Genomic DNA, 14,871 nt, shown 5'->3' with positions numbered 1-14,871 from the left:
ATGGAAAATTCAGCCCATTAATCATTTGTGTGGTAGGCAGAATGTCTTTTTGGCTTGACTGCAGCATCCTGTTAGTGGAAAACGCCACTTGCGTTGCCACTGGGTAGGAGCAGCACGAAAATGGTTAGTTTCACCTGTTGTTTCAACTCTTGAGATACTTTTTCATGTTCCAGGATAAGGGGCCAGTCATTTTGGAATGAGATGAGGAGGAGTTTCTTCCCTCAAAGCATTGAGAATCCCAGAGGGTTATGGATGTGCCTTCATTGAATACATTTAAGGCTGGGATAGATAGGTTTTGGCTTCTGAAGGATTGAAGAGATATGGGGAGCAGGCAGGAAAGTGGGGTCGAAGCCCAAGATAGCCATGCTCATATTAAATGGCAGAGCAGGATCAATGGATTGTGGTGATCTTCTGCTCCTATTTCCTATATTCCTACGTTCTTATTCCCAAGTTTCTTTAAACCTATCTTCAAAATGGCAAACATAAAATCTGCAATAAATCAAGACAATCAGGCAGGGTTTTAACAATTTGTTCTTTAAATGTTTGCTTTCAAAATGTTGAAGTAGTAATTAAACACAGTTTGATTAATACAGCTGAAAATGGATTTTCACAAAGAATAAGCAATTTGAATCACAATGTCAACCTGGGAATAAGCTGATTTTAAATGACTGAACATAGCTTTTAAAACGTAAATAGAGCCTTCTGCTATTTATATTGCGGGGATAGTAGTCAGTTTCTTAGGGTAGTGTTTTCCGCTTGTCAGACAGACGCCCACCCGACCGGAACATGATGCGCAATAACGTCAGGCGAGCGTCCCGATGTCGTCGTGCACTCGCGCGATATTTCGGTCGGCGGGCAGGAGCGCTCGGGAGTCGGCAGCTTGACAATTAACAGGTCTATTAAGGCCAATAACGTACCAATCGAATTAAATTGTTCGCACCGGCCCAACCTTACAGTTGGCGGGCGGGTGAAAAGGCCAGTTGGATTTTTTTAGGAAACCTCATCCACGGTCGGGATGAGGTCTCCAACAGCAAATTTAAAAATACAATAAAAATTTTGACGTTTCATTCATAACATGACCCTTGCTCATGTGACGGAGAGTCACACGAGGGGACATGTATGTTAACATTTTACAATTCTTTTATTTTTCTTTTTTTTTTAATTCCTCAGCTGCCTGAGGCAGCTCTGTTCCTCGGCGGGGGGGGCTTTCATTGTGCGCAGTCAGGCGCGTGCGAGAACATGTGCTCTCGCCCTCCTCCCGCCCCCTGCCCCAGCAGCGCTGAGGTTCACAGCGCGTGTTTAATGCTGGCTAGCCATGAATTGGCCAGTTTGTGTGAAACCACTGTCGGGGTCCGCTCGCCCCTTGCCCAGCCCGCCCAATGTGGGCAAAATCCTGGCCTGAGTAAATTAAGGTACAATTCAAATGTGTCAAAAACATACATATTATCATGTCCCTGTGCCCAAAATGACCACTTTCATTTTTTTGGTCAATTAGCAGAGACTTCCATTGGCGATTATTTCGTCCTGCAGTCATGGTCAATTTTGTGGGTAACGCATCGTCCGACAGCATGACCTTTTCTGAATCCACAACAAAAATTCGAGTTGCACCAAATGTACTTTGCACTTATAATTCTTTTGCACTGATGACGCTGATTTGCATCGGGTTGGGGCGGGGAGGGGGTGGGTAGGGGACTGGGGATGAAAGCAATGCAACGAGCGGAAACTCCAGGCCAGAATATTCAGTGGTAGGTTATTTGATCCCGCAACTGAAGAGAGGATGGACCATAAATTTGAGTGAGACAACGTTGTAACCCTGTACCCCAACCCATACTCTCTGCCACTGCAGTTTCCCTGCTGGGAGCGCAGGATCAGCCCAATTCTGATCTTATCCACGGGGCAGGATTTTCCGATCATCGGGCGGGCCTGGGAGTGGCCGGGAAACGGTCCACCGCCCGCGATCGGCCCCGACCGCGATTTCACGCTGTCTGACCAATTACGGCCAGCCAACGTGAAACGCGCGCTGAGAACCTTAGCGCTGCCAGGATGGTGGGGTGGGGGTGGGGAGCGGGAGGAGTGCTAGCACAGAAGTCTGCACATGCGCAGGGGAGCGAATGCTGAAAGCTCTCTGTAGGCAGGGAGCTGCCTCAGCGAACCGAAGATGTGTAGAAACAGAAATAAAGGTGTTAAAAACGAGAGGAACTTGCCCCCACATATGACTCAGTCACATAAACGCGGACATATACTGGGCAGAATTTTCCAGATGGCGGGGTGGGAGGTGGTGCGGGACCGGGCACTGGCCTGCTCGCGATCGGGTTCGTACCGCCATTTTATGTGGGCGGGCCAATTAAGGCCCGTCCAGCGTACTTCATGACTCCTAGTGCTTAGTGGGAGTGGGCGGGTGCGATCAGCCCGCCAAGTCCAATTGGCGACCCGGAAGCCCTGGCAGCCTTGGAAAGGCTCCTCACAATGGCTGGGCAAAGGGATCTGCAGAGGGGCAATGGAGGTGATGCAAGTCCAGAGGGTAGGCCGTCGGGGCAGGCCAGGCCGGAGGGTAGGGCGGGGACCAGTGTGCCCCCGCCCCCCCCCCCCCATTTTTCCGATGGCTGCCTTGCTGCCCTCTTCGAGGAAGTGGCAGCACGGCGGGAGGTGCTGGTCCCCCAGGATGGGAGGAGGAGGCCCCCCCCCCACACATGATGAAACGTGCCTGGGAGGAGGTGGCGGAGGTGGTGAGCTCCTGCGACGTGGTGCTGAGCACCTGGATCCATTGTCATAAGCGCTTCAATGACTTGTTGCACTCTGGAAGGATGAGGACAACGTTAGCATTGGTCACTTAACCCAGCAGGTCGGCTTTCCCCCCACTGCTGTCCCTACCCCCCAAGTCTGAGTGTAGTGACTGCATTGAATCATTGACAGCATGTGTCCTTCGTTGGGTGGGCCAGCAGATATTGCCCATGCCGAGGTCACCCTGAGAGGGTGGTGGAGAGATGGGTTCAGCCCCCACAGCATGTGTTACACTGAGACTCACATGAATGTTTTGGGGGCAACCAGGAGCAGCTGCATCTAGACGCTGTGCTGGAACTCCAGGACATGTCAAAGTGGCAAATGAGATGCTGGGAGAGGAGCTTCAATGTGGCGTAGCAACGAACCATCTGCTGCCCTTTGCGCTCCACCTGCTTGTGCCTCCTTGCTGTGGAAGGATATACCATGTGGTGCCTAATGTGATGTAGGCAGCATGTGGCCAAGGCGGGGTGGGGAGCAGGCCTAGCACCTTTGTGTGAGTTAAAAAACAAAAAACTGCGGATGCTGGAAATCCAAAACAAAACCAGAATTACCTGGAAAAACTCAGCAGGTCTGGCAGCATCGGCAGAGTCCTCATGACCCTTCAACAGAACTGGGTGAATCCAAGGAGAGGGGTGAAATATAAGCTGGTTTAAGGTGGGGAGGGGGGGCATTGGTTGGGGTGAGAGAAGTGGTGGGGGGTGGTGTGGTTGTAGGGACAGGCAAGCAGTGATAGGAGCAGATGATCAAAATATGTCACAGACAAAAGAACAAAAGAACACAGAGGTGTTGAAGTTGGTGATATTATCTAAACGAATGTTCTAATTAAGAATGGATGGTAGGGCACTCAAGGTACAGCTCTGGTGGGGGTGGGGGGCATAAAAGATTTAAAAATGATGGAAATAGGTGGGAAAAGAAAAATCTATATAAATTATTGGAAAAAACAAAAGGAAGGGGGAAGAAACAGAAAGGGGGTGGGGATGGAGGAGGGTGCTCAAGATCTAAAGTTGTTGAATTCAATATTCAATCCAGAAGACTGTAAAGTGCCTAGTTGGAAGATACTCGCGACCCCAGTGAGCCCTCTTATTCCGCCTATGGATGAGGTTTATACAAATATGCCTACCTGCCTGCCCATTGTGCCTGTGCACCAACCGGAAGATTGCACGGGCGCCAAAAAATCTGCGTTGATTAGTGAGTCAAGGGCCTTAAGTGGCCCGTTAATTAATGGCGGGTGCGCATCGGAGATCATCGCGCGCGTGCCCAACAAAATATTGTGATGGCGCGTGGTGACATTGGGATCGCGCGTCATTTTATGCGTATATGTGTGGGGCCCGCCCTGACATGCCAAAGGGAAAATTCTGCCCATTATAAATGATGTCTAAAAATGTTAACTTTTTTTTAGTTACTGTTGAAAACCTCATCCCGCCCATGGATGAGGTTTCATAAAAAATCCAAAGGCCGACTAGCCAATTCGTCCACCCGCCAACCATAAGGTTGGATGGGCAGTGAAAAATTGTTTTTAGTTACTTGATTAAGGGCCTTCATAGGCCTCTTAATTGTTGGCGGGTGCGTTGCTGACTCTCGCGCGCGCCTGCTAACCGAAATATCAGGCAAGTGCGTGATGACATTGTGATGCTCGCCTGATGCCATCGCGCATTATTTTACGCCCGAACAGGTTGAGCGAACGCCCGTCCGTGGAAGATAAATCCTGCCCCATATTTCTTCTATCAGCCTGATTTTGTTAACTCATTTGTAAAAGGTCATATTTATTCACCACAGAAAGAAGTAGATTTGAAACACATAACGGTGAACATAAAAACAAAATCAGTTTTGCTTATGAATAAACCTGAAGTGGCTAATCTGGAAAGCAATAATGAATGACCCAATAAATTTGATGCTGATAAAGGGAATCTTCAGTTAATTAAAGCATTTGATTCTCGTTTTAATTTTTGCTCACTCCCCTAACTCGTTTTAAAATCTCATTTATCAGTCATCACAGCCTACATAATTAAAAAAAATCTACAAAACTTTGGTAGAACAACATATTAATTTGAAATGACTATATTAACGATGTTAGTTTATATTGGATATTGGCTAGAAGGTCATTTAATCAGGAAAAGTTGAGTCCCAATTAATGCTGGGGATTTATGATTCAGCGACTTACATTATCAATCACTACCTTCATCAAGTGACTGCAAGAAATCTCTGGAACAGATGGAACATTATTGGGCTTGTATGTTCTGTTTTACAGGTTAACCATTTCTGCTGAATGCCCTATGCAACTAGAAGACTTTCCTATGGATGTTCATGCTTGCCCCCTTAAATTTGGAAGCTGTAAGTGCGTTTGAAATTGTAATTGAAAACAAAACTGAATAAAATGATCTAGCATCAGAGGTAGATCGGCAATTGCTTTACACGGGGGTTGTAAATGGCAGGAGGTCTATAGCTTCATGACCCAAAGTAGAGAAAATTCGTCCTCCTTGTGCCGTTTGTCCCATTTGTTTTTATTTTCATTCATCACCAGCTGAGCGACCCCGCCCAAAGAGGGTCATGAACCTTATTATGTCCAGTTTAAAAGTAAGTTGCATTGATAAATGTTCATTAATACATTTCTGGTGGCACCTTTCCTTTTAATTGAAAGGCCTAGCTGAATTGGATAGATAAGTCAACAAGTGAACAACCTAGGATAGAAATCCATCTGTAACTGGATCCATTTAGTTAAAACTAAGATAGCAGCTTTCTTTGCTGGAAGGAATTTATTGACTTAGTTCAAAGTCAACGCTACACCAACACACCAGTGTCCCAGCTATCACCATTTATAGGTAGACAAATACCCATCACCTTTTTGACAATAATTAATGGGACATCGACATGTCTTGGAAGGCGTCACAAAGAGCATCACAAAGAGCAAATCAATCTTCTTTCTACACAACACCTGATATTTATTTCCACTGACTACAATGGAAAGGAATATGTATAACAAGGTGGCTGATCCAAGCTTTGTGGCTTCTCCTGAGAGAAATTTCTACCCCTTTTGTTTTTAACCACTTATGATGTCCCAAAATGCCCCATATCCAACAAATTACTTTGAGTCTTTTTTTTGGGAGTCACAGAAGGAGGCCATTTCCCCCATCCAGTGTGTGTCAGAAAGGAAATGACTCTGGGTAAATGTGGCAGCCAAAAGCAAAGTATCACAAAGAAATTTAGTTTGTACATTTTGAGGCCTTCACGCAAGGTGCCTCACAGCCAATAAATCATTTTTGTAGTATGGTCAGTGATATATATTCAATCACAACTGCAGATTTATGCTCAATAAAGTCCCACAAAAAGCAAAAGAGAGAAATGATCAACTAATCAGTCTTGGTGGTGTTGGTTGAGGAATGAATATTAGTCAAGAATTCAGGAGAATCCTACTTTTCTTTGTAAAAGTATTAATTAAAAAACCCCCATGCCGAGCAAGAATGAGGCTTGGGAAACTTCTCTTCTCCAGGGCCTCTCGCACTCCCCACATTCTTGATCCCTGTTGAAACGCTGACATACTCCTGCCTGGTGCGGTCCAAAAGCTCAATTTGATTTTATTATTAGGAGAAATCTAGATGATGTTCAGAAGAATGAAATTTAGTAATCAGTAGCTTGCTAGAAAAGTGAAGACTAAGGGAGATCTGCAGCTTTGACCATGTCTGAAAAGAATGAGTTAGATAGCGCGCTGGAGCCTTGCTTTCACACAGAGAGGGCACAGAGAGGTGGAAGATTCTGTAGAAAAAGAAACAGCAGATGAAATTTCAGACAAACATAATAGGTGTAAAATGAAATGAATGACAGCAGAAAGGTGAGAGAAACATAAATAAATGAAGAAAAACTTGCAGTGTGAAAATTATGGTTTTATGTAATGTGTAGTATACCTTTAAGAAGGATGTTATAAGGGAAGATCACATGATCTTGTGCAGCCAATAGAGGAGTAGTGCGTGCTACCTCTGTAGTCAGTAGTCTGAGTTAGTAAGGAGAAGTTTGGAGACAGGGTTTGTGTTGAAAGCACAAGTGTAGCTGGTGAGCACCTTTTTCTATAAAAAAAGGGAATGTGTTCCACCTAAGAACTGTCTACTGGTCAACTCTATCTATTGTACCAACTCGGCCATCCCAAAACATGCATGCAACCAGGATCCATAAGTCCCAACAAACCGGTGACCAGAATCCAACACACCAATTGCAATATTAATGGAATGCATCATAAATGGAATAGGGCACTGAGAATAAGCCTGGGAATTAAACGTAGAAAGAGAAAGAGTTTCTCCTTTCTAACTTTAACACTTGTAGTTACTGTTTAATATTGAGGCAATAAATATTTAAAACTAGGAGCCTATAAATAATCTTTTAAATTAATCATTTAAACCAGTTTAATTTCTATGAACTAGGTCAGTTTATTGAGCTGGAGTCTGAGGTGCAGACAATGGTGTAATATTGTGGAGGCAACCAGTGAGACCCCCGTGTTGCCTCTTTAAGCGAAGGCCTGCTACATCTTGTGCCACTGAGGCACTTAACAGGCCAGCTGTGGACCTTTATCCCCAGGATCAAAAACCCTAGGGGCAGAAGTCCTGTCTGCTAGGAGCATGGCTACTACTAGTACTAGTATTACACCTGCCCGAGGCCTTGGATCAAGGAAGGACCCAGGCACAGTTGAGCAATGGTGAAAGGGGATTATGCGGAAGGGGTATTGGCAGCAAGGGAATTGGTTCTCAGTAATCCCCTTCCCTTCCCGAGGCCGGGTCCCTCGATCAAGCCATGATTGCCTTTGAACAGAGGATCCCACCACCCCCCCGCACCACCCCCACAACATTGGAGTCACGCCAGGGTTTGTTTGTTGAGCTCCCTGCATGGCAAGCCCACCATTGGGTTAAAATCAGCAGTGATGGAATAGACCCTTAAGTGGGCAGTTAAGGGCCTCACTTGGCAGTGGGGCAGGGAGGCCATCCATGGGCCTTTCACTCCAGACCCAATCGGGGTGGAAGTGGGAAGATGGCATGGTCCACAACTACCACCCTCCCTTCTGATTAAATGCCCCTCACCAGCAAACTTACCACGGGGGAAGGCATACGATTCCACCCAGTGTGATGCATCATGGCGGGAGAGAGTGATCTGGGCTTTTTGACCCAAGAGGAGAGCAAACTCCTTAGACTAAATAATGGTTTAGATTTGGTCGCAGTCTATGATGGCGACTGAGGCAGGTAAAGAGGATGGCAGATGCAGTAATGGAGGAGCTGCAGCCTAGGTCATTGGGCAAAAGGTACGGGGTACCAGTGTGGATGGGAAATATAATGCAGTGGGGATGAACAAATAGATCACAGTCTTGTGGTATTGGAGGGTGAGTGGGAATGTGGTGGTGATAGAGGGCAATATTGTCACAAGAATAGATACTGTTCATTGCAGCCCTGACCGGGAGTCCTGAAAGCTATATTACCTGCTCAGTGCCAGGGTTAAGGACATCTCCTTGCAGCTGGAGAAGAACTTGGAGGGGGAGGGTACAGTTGTTGAAATCCATTTGGCAACCCACGACATATTTAAGAACTAAGAATGAGCTTCTGCTAATGAGGTTTAAGGAGCTAGGCTACAAATTACAATGCAGAACTTCAAAGAAAATAATCTCTGTATTACTATCTGTGCTATGTTCAAATTGGCATAGGGCCAAGCAGATTTCAGATTTAAATGAGTGGCTGAAATAATGGTGTGGGAGGCAAAGGTTTCAGTTCACTCGGCACCAACACCAGTGCTGGGGGAAAAAAAAGAGCTGTCCCATTGAGGTGGACTCTGTTTAACCTGGCTGGGACCAGAGAAAACAGGAAACTGTAGTCCAATTCACCTGACATCAGTATTAGAATCTATTATTAAGAACATGATATGGCAATATGATTAGAGAAAGTCAACACCATATTATGAAAGGGAAATTGTATTTGATAGACCTGTTAAGAGTTTTTTTGATGGCGTAACTGGCAGGTTAGATGAGGGGGAACTAGTGGATATAGTATATGGATTCTTGGAAAGCATTTAATAAAGTGCCACACAAAATTTTGTTAAAATAGATTAGGGTTCATGAGATTAAGGATAGTTCAGTATGTTATTATGGATAGAGAATTGGTTAACAGACAAAAAAGAGTAAGAATAAAAGCATCATTTTCAGGATGGCAGCTGCTATTAGTGGAGAACCACAAGGAGCAGTGTTTGGGCCTCAGCTATTTACAATCTGTATTGATGATTTAGATGAAGGGACTGAATGTAATATATCCAAGCTTGTTGACAATACAAAACTAGGTATGAAAGTAAGCTGTGAGGGAACACAGGGTTGCAAAGGGCTTTAGAACAAATAAGTGATTAGGCAAGAAAGTGGCAAATAGTGTATAAATGTGGGGAACTATGGAATTATCCACTTTGGTAGGAAGAATAGAAAAGCAGAATATTTTCTTTTGAAATGTGAAAGACTACTAAACATCAGTGTTCAGAGGGATTTGTGTGTCCTTGTACATGAATCATAGAAAATTAGTATATACAGCAAGCAATTAGGAAGGCAAATGATATATTAGCCTTTATTCAAAGGGAGTTGCAGTATAAGAGTAAGGAAATCTTGCTGCAATTATATAAGACTTTGATGAGACCATACCTGGAGTATTGTGTACAATTTTGGTCTCCTGACTGAAGGAACTATATAGTTGTCTTACAGGGGCACTAGATTGCTTTCTGGGTGGCTGAGTGGGTGCCCTATGTGGAGAGATTGAATAAAATTGAGTATTTTCTGGAGCTTGGAAGAATCAAATCTAACTGTAACATATATAACTCATAGAACATTTGACAAGGTATGTGCAGAGGCTCAAACTAGGTGACAAAGGCCGGATTCTTGCAGAGTTGGGATGACTCTGGAGACCTGTAAAAATGGTGGGCAGGACTTGGATGTGGATGTCCCGTACCCATTTCCAACCAATACAATTTTATCCAGAACAGGAACGGGGCGGGGCATGAATTGTACAGGCACGAAACATGAAACTGTTGGGCCATTTGAAAATGGCTCTGAGTTTAAATGGATCACATTTTCGCTGTCCCTAGATCCTTAACCTGCAGTGTAGAAGTCAAGAATTTATGGAATAGACATAAACGCTCTTGAAGGGTGAATGAAGTCTGTTCAAGGGTCATGATCCGAAGTTATTTAAATCTCCAGCACTTTACAAATGAAAAAAATCTAGATTGCAGCTGTCAGAATAAAAGAAGTACACACTGCCAGAGTGCATCGATTGTCAGGGCATCTGGTGTGGCTTAGAAAAAAACCATTGTCATCTGTTCCTGCAGTTTCAATAGAGTTCATTGGTGACATTTCCAAAGGGCAGCTATGACAGCTGAGCTCATTATGAATGTTGAGTTTCAGAAGGTCCAAAATTACATATAATGGGGCAGCTGAATTCACATTTTGACTAACAGTTTTAAGTGGCTACTAAAGGATTGTTTGTCCTTGATGTGGTTACTGATGTTACAATTAAGAGGTTTGTAAAATTATGGGCAGAATATTTCCACCAGCGTGCAGGGGGTGGGACGTGTAAAATGATGCTTGTTGATGGCGGGTGGAACTCTAGACATCACCCCACGTCATTTACAGTTTCAGGTCGGCAGGCACGCAGCCGAGTCAGCTGCGCACCCGCCAACCTGTCAATGGCCTATTAAGGCCATTAAGAAACCAATTCAGCTCATTAATGGACCTGCCCGCCCAACCTTAAGGTTGGCGAGCAAGCCGGAAGCCCAGGAGGGCTTGTGACAAAACATGAAACCTCATCCATTGCCGGGATGAGGCTTCATGAGGTTTTTAAAATTTTAACGAAAGGTTGCAATAAAAGTTATGGACATATCCCAACTCATGTGACAGCATCACATGAGGGGACATGGCAGGGAAAATTTTTAAACTCCTTTATTAAAAGTTTCAAAACTGAGCCGACCTTCCTGAGACAGCGCTTATCCTCAGGGATATCTGTGTGCTCTTTCGCGCACATACACGGAAGAGCGCACTCCCGGCTGAGGGAATCCCCCCCCCCCGCCCACACAGGGAACACACAGCACTTCCTGGTGGATGTCACACTGGACGGGCCTGAATTGGCCTGCCCATGTAAAATGGTGGTGCACCCCCAACTAGGGGTGCCGATCAGTAGCCCACCTGCTCGCACCCACTCCTGCTCTTCCCCCCCGATGGTTGTGGGGGGGGATTTTTCCCTATGGTTTGAGAATATGTCTTCAATTTTAGGTAAAATGAAGGGGATCATGTGACTTGTTCTGCAGTCTGCTTGACAGCAATCATTGATGATTTGATTATTATAGATTAAAGGAGTCCCAGATTGTTTTGCTGGGAAGAAGCTGCAAGGTGTTCATACTCTTGGGACAAAGGTGGCAGCCTATGTTAAGTGAATGGGCTGTTTGTATCTGCTTTAAATTGTTCATTTATTTTCAAGGACAGCTAATGATCATTTCTACCTGGATATAAGGCCCATGTGATTCAGGTTGCTATGGAGGTGGACTTTGAGAGGGGAGAGTTCTGGATTATCCCTTAACACTCATAGAAAAGGTTAATCTTCCAGGATCTGGGAGAGGGAGAGCAGCTATAGGCAACAAGATGCTGTGGTTCACCATGCAGTAATATGGGTGGGAGCTCGCACTCTGATTGAGAAGACTGGATTCATTAGGAGCTAAACTGAGGCTGGAAGATTTGCCTAGCTTGCACTAGAGGAAGAACCTCTGTGGAAAACCCTCACTATGAAGGAGAGTTCTGAAATTGTTCCCAGCCTGTCAAAAGGCAACTTGATGGCCACATTGTAAATATTGAAAATCTGAAAGAATAAAAGAAACTGAGGGAAATGCACAACAAGGTCAAGTAGCATTTAACATAATCAGGCTAATATCTGGGACAACACTGGTCTGGTGGCCTGAAATTATAATCTATCTTGTGTCATTACTGTCTGACTTGCTATACATTTCTTGAATTTTCTGTGTTTGTTTTTAAGCACATGGGATTTTGAAACTAAAATAATGTAGTGGTTTGATCATAGTTATTTTTTGAAAGATTTTCTTTCTTTGTGTTGCTTACTGGAGAAAAGGAGGGAAGAGAAGTATTGCGAAATCAACGGCATAAAAAATAGTTTCCTTTTGACCAAACAGTGACAGAAAATATATTTTTAAATAATTGATTTGGATGCTGTCAGTTTGTGAAGTTATATAATGTACAAGTAAATTCATTTTCTTTTATTTGATTATTTCTTAATCAAGTCAGTACAATTAAATTTGCGCTAAGGCATTGAATATTGAAATAATTCAAAATTAGTAAAAAGAATCATAGACCTGACCAGATTAATGTTAGAATTCTCTGGGAATATATTTAGTGATTTTTCAATATTCTTAATGAAAAAGGTGCAGTGTCCTACTTTATAAATGCAAACATTTAAACTGTGTTACAAAACATAAATTAAAACATCTGGGAAAAGGAATCATTAAAAAAAAAACCTTCAAGCCTCCACTAATGCTTCATTGGGTACATGCATCACCTAGTCACATAAAGCCACAAAGGTCAGAAGGTCTCTAGGTCAATATTAGCTGTGACAGCTGTAAGGGTGCCACATTTGGCTTCAGTGCCCCTAGAGGCTGTTGCCATTTGCCTTTTAAAGGATAGCAGCATGACTTCACTAGAAAGGAAATGTGTCATGTGATCCAGTTTTAGTTTCACTTTTGCTTTTGAGCAGAGTGCACACACTCAGCTCTGTTGCTGAAGTCTTCAAACATTCTATGTATATCTGTTCTCATGTCCTAGTCTAAACAAATGAATCCACAATATGTTTACAAAATCCCTAATGAGTGATTAATGTCTTTATATCATAACAACATGACGGAGGAGATGAACAAGCCAGAATTGCTTCTCCTATTCACTACTGAGAGATCCCCTACTAGGAACATTGGGTAAGACCAGTATCAGGTTAGTTCAGAATTCCTTCCACAATTGAATAACCTGCTGTACTGTTGCACCTAACCTATAAAAAAGCATGGCACTGGACAGCTGGCAATACCATGGAAATGTACTCAGTTGGACACAGTAGCTTAATTGTTCCAGGATAAATACAGTTTAGTCACACATTACCAGAAAGGTGTGCAAACCTCACCTGAATTATATTCTCCTGTTTGCATGCAATCATCCTTAGTCAGCCAACATCATTAGTAATAAAAGCAAAATATTGCAGATGCTGGAATTACTAATAACTCCAGATACATCTCAGGACAGTTCAGGGCCAAGTACAAACTAAAAATGGAAAGTGATACAGTTTATTGAAACCAGCCCTCTCTTACTTCAGTTTAACAGTTCAATGGCATTACCAATAATTTTCATGATAATTGGTCAAGTTAACTGTCAATCAAGAGGAGCCCTTACTCAATGAGCTACAAAATGATTATTAACAGATGGAAACGTGTTTGTACTCGAAAGAGTTACAAAATGATTATTTATAGCATTTATTCCATTTTTTGTATTAATGCCTAAAGGAAGACTGGTGAAAATGAACAGCCTAGCAGTTAACCCCATGCATGTAGTTGAAATAATTAGACAACGATAGAAAATTTTACACAATGGCAAAAATCTCATTCAAAATGCTTGTTACAGAAACTCTGTCTATTGATTTGCTGCCTTGTCTTTGACACACCGTCTCGCCCTTTCCATCCCCTCCCCACCTAACAGGCCTTGTTGCTGCACTCCATCTACAAGCCTGGACCACCAGGGTAAGCGGAAGGCTTTTGTGAAGCATAAACACCAGCATATACCAACTAGGCCAAGTGGACTGTTTCTCTTCAGTACTCTCAATGATGATTGAAGCCCAATGAGTGTGAATTCCAGTCTAGAGTGGCATTCTAACTCTCCACCTTTTGCATTCGTGGGCTGCCTGTTGTACTCACACTGAACAGTATTTATCAGACAGCAAAGTTACTTGGCAATACAGTTGTTTCAAAACAGCTGTGGATGCTGGTTTCACTGAAATTTTCAGGATTGGAATTCACAGATTTTTGTTCGGTAAAAATATTAATGGGATTTGGAACAAAGGCAGGTAAATGAAGTTTAGGTATAGATCAGTCATGATCTAATTGATTGGCAGAACAGGCATACGTGGCCCACTCTCGTCCTATCTTCCAATGCTCCTATATTACATATGCTCTTAATTAATAATTATGACTTGCAACCATATCAGACCTTAGGTGTCAGCCCTGGCTCCATAATAGCACTGAGTCAGAAAATCATGGCTTCGAGCCCCACTCCAGAGACTTGAGCACAAAATCTCGAAGGATACTTCAGGGTTGTGCTGAGGGAGTGATACATTGTCAGAGGGGCTGTTTCTCAAATGAGACATGAAACTGAAACCCCCTCTGTACTCTTCGATGAATGTAAAAGATATCATGGCGTTAATCAAAGAAGAACAGGGGAGTTATCCTAGGTACTCTGGCCTATAGTTATCCCTCAACCAACATCATTAAACTAGATTATCTGATCATTATCACATTATTGCTTGTGGGAGTTTGCTGACTGCAAATTGGCTGTTGTGTTCCTGCATTACAAAGTGACTACACATCAGGAGTACTCAATAGGCTATTGAGTGCTCTGGATTGTCCTGAAGTTATAAAAAGATACTATATAAATATGCATTTTTTTGTGTTTCTTTTAATAAATGAGAAGCTAGCACAGAATTTCTGAAAGTTTGGGAGGACAATTTGGTTTATTATTTTAGATCAAAACTAGTGGCAAGAAAACGTGTTAATCTGATTACAACGGCTGCTCCCAGCAACCAGCTGAAACATTATGATGTCTGTTTCCATTTCTTCCTTGAATATTTTATTAACTTAAATCTGGTCCCTGACTTTCCTGCTGGGCATGGTCTTCTCTTTTACCACCTCTTCGCTTTCTACCAAACCTACAGCTAGCACTCCTGTTTTGGTCTCTGCCATTCCCACTGGTCCAGATGGTCATTTGTCATCAATGCTTGTTCCTATTTAAGTGCTTATAAGCGCTTTAAAGAAAAACAAATCTCACTGGTCTCCTATTCT

At 43.4% G+C, this 14,871-nt stretch overlaps 2 protein-coding genes across 2 annotated transcripts in view; one reads left to right on the top strand and one right to left on the bottom strand.

Moving 5' to 3' along the window:
* The window catches only part of gabra5 (gamma-aminobutyric acid type A receptor subunit alpha5), a 90,937-nt gene that overhangs the window by 31,502 nt on the left and 44,564 nt on the right, over positions 1–14,871 (top strand). The window contains exon 5 of the mRNA XM_041198657.1: positions 5,030–5,112. Within this exon, the coding sequence (XP_041054591.1) occupies positions 5,030–5,112 (83 nt within the window). The remainder of the gene's footprint in view (positions 1–5,029; positions 5,113–14,871) is intronic.
* The window catches only part of gabrb3 (gamma-aminobutyric acid type A receptor subunit beta3), a 509,233-nt gene that overhangs the window by 482,849 nt on the left and 11,513 nt on the right, over positions 1–14,871 (bottom strand). The gene's annotated exons all lie outside the window — the stretch shown is intronic.

This window comes from Carcharodon carcharias, chromosome 11 (genome assembly GCF_017639515.1).
Source record: "Carcharodon carcharias isolate sCarCar2 chromosome 11, sCarCar2.pri, whole genome shotgun sequence".
In the NCBI taxonomy this organism is placed as follows: domain Eukaryota; kingdom Metazoa; phylum Chordata; class Chondrichthyes; order Lamniformes; family Lamnidae; genus Carcharodon; species Carcharodon carcharias.
This window is presented reverse-complemented; position numbering and strand designations above follow the sequence as displayed.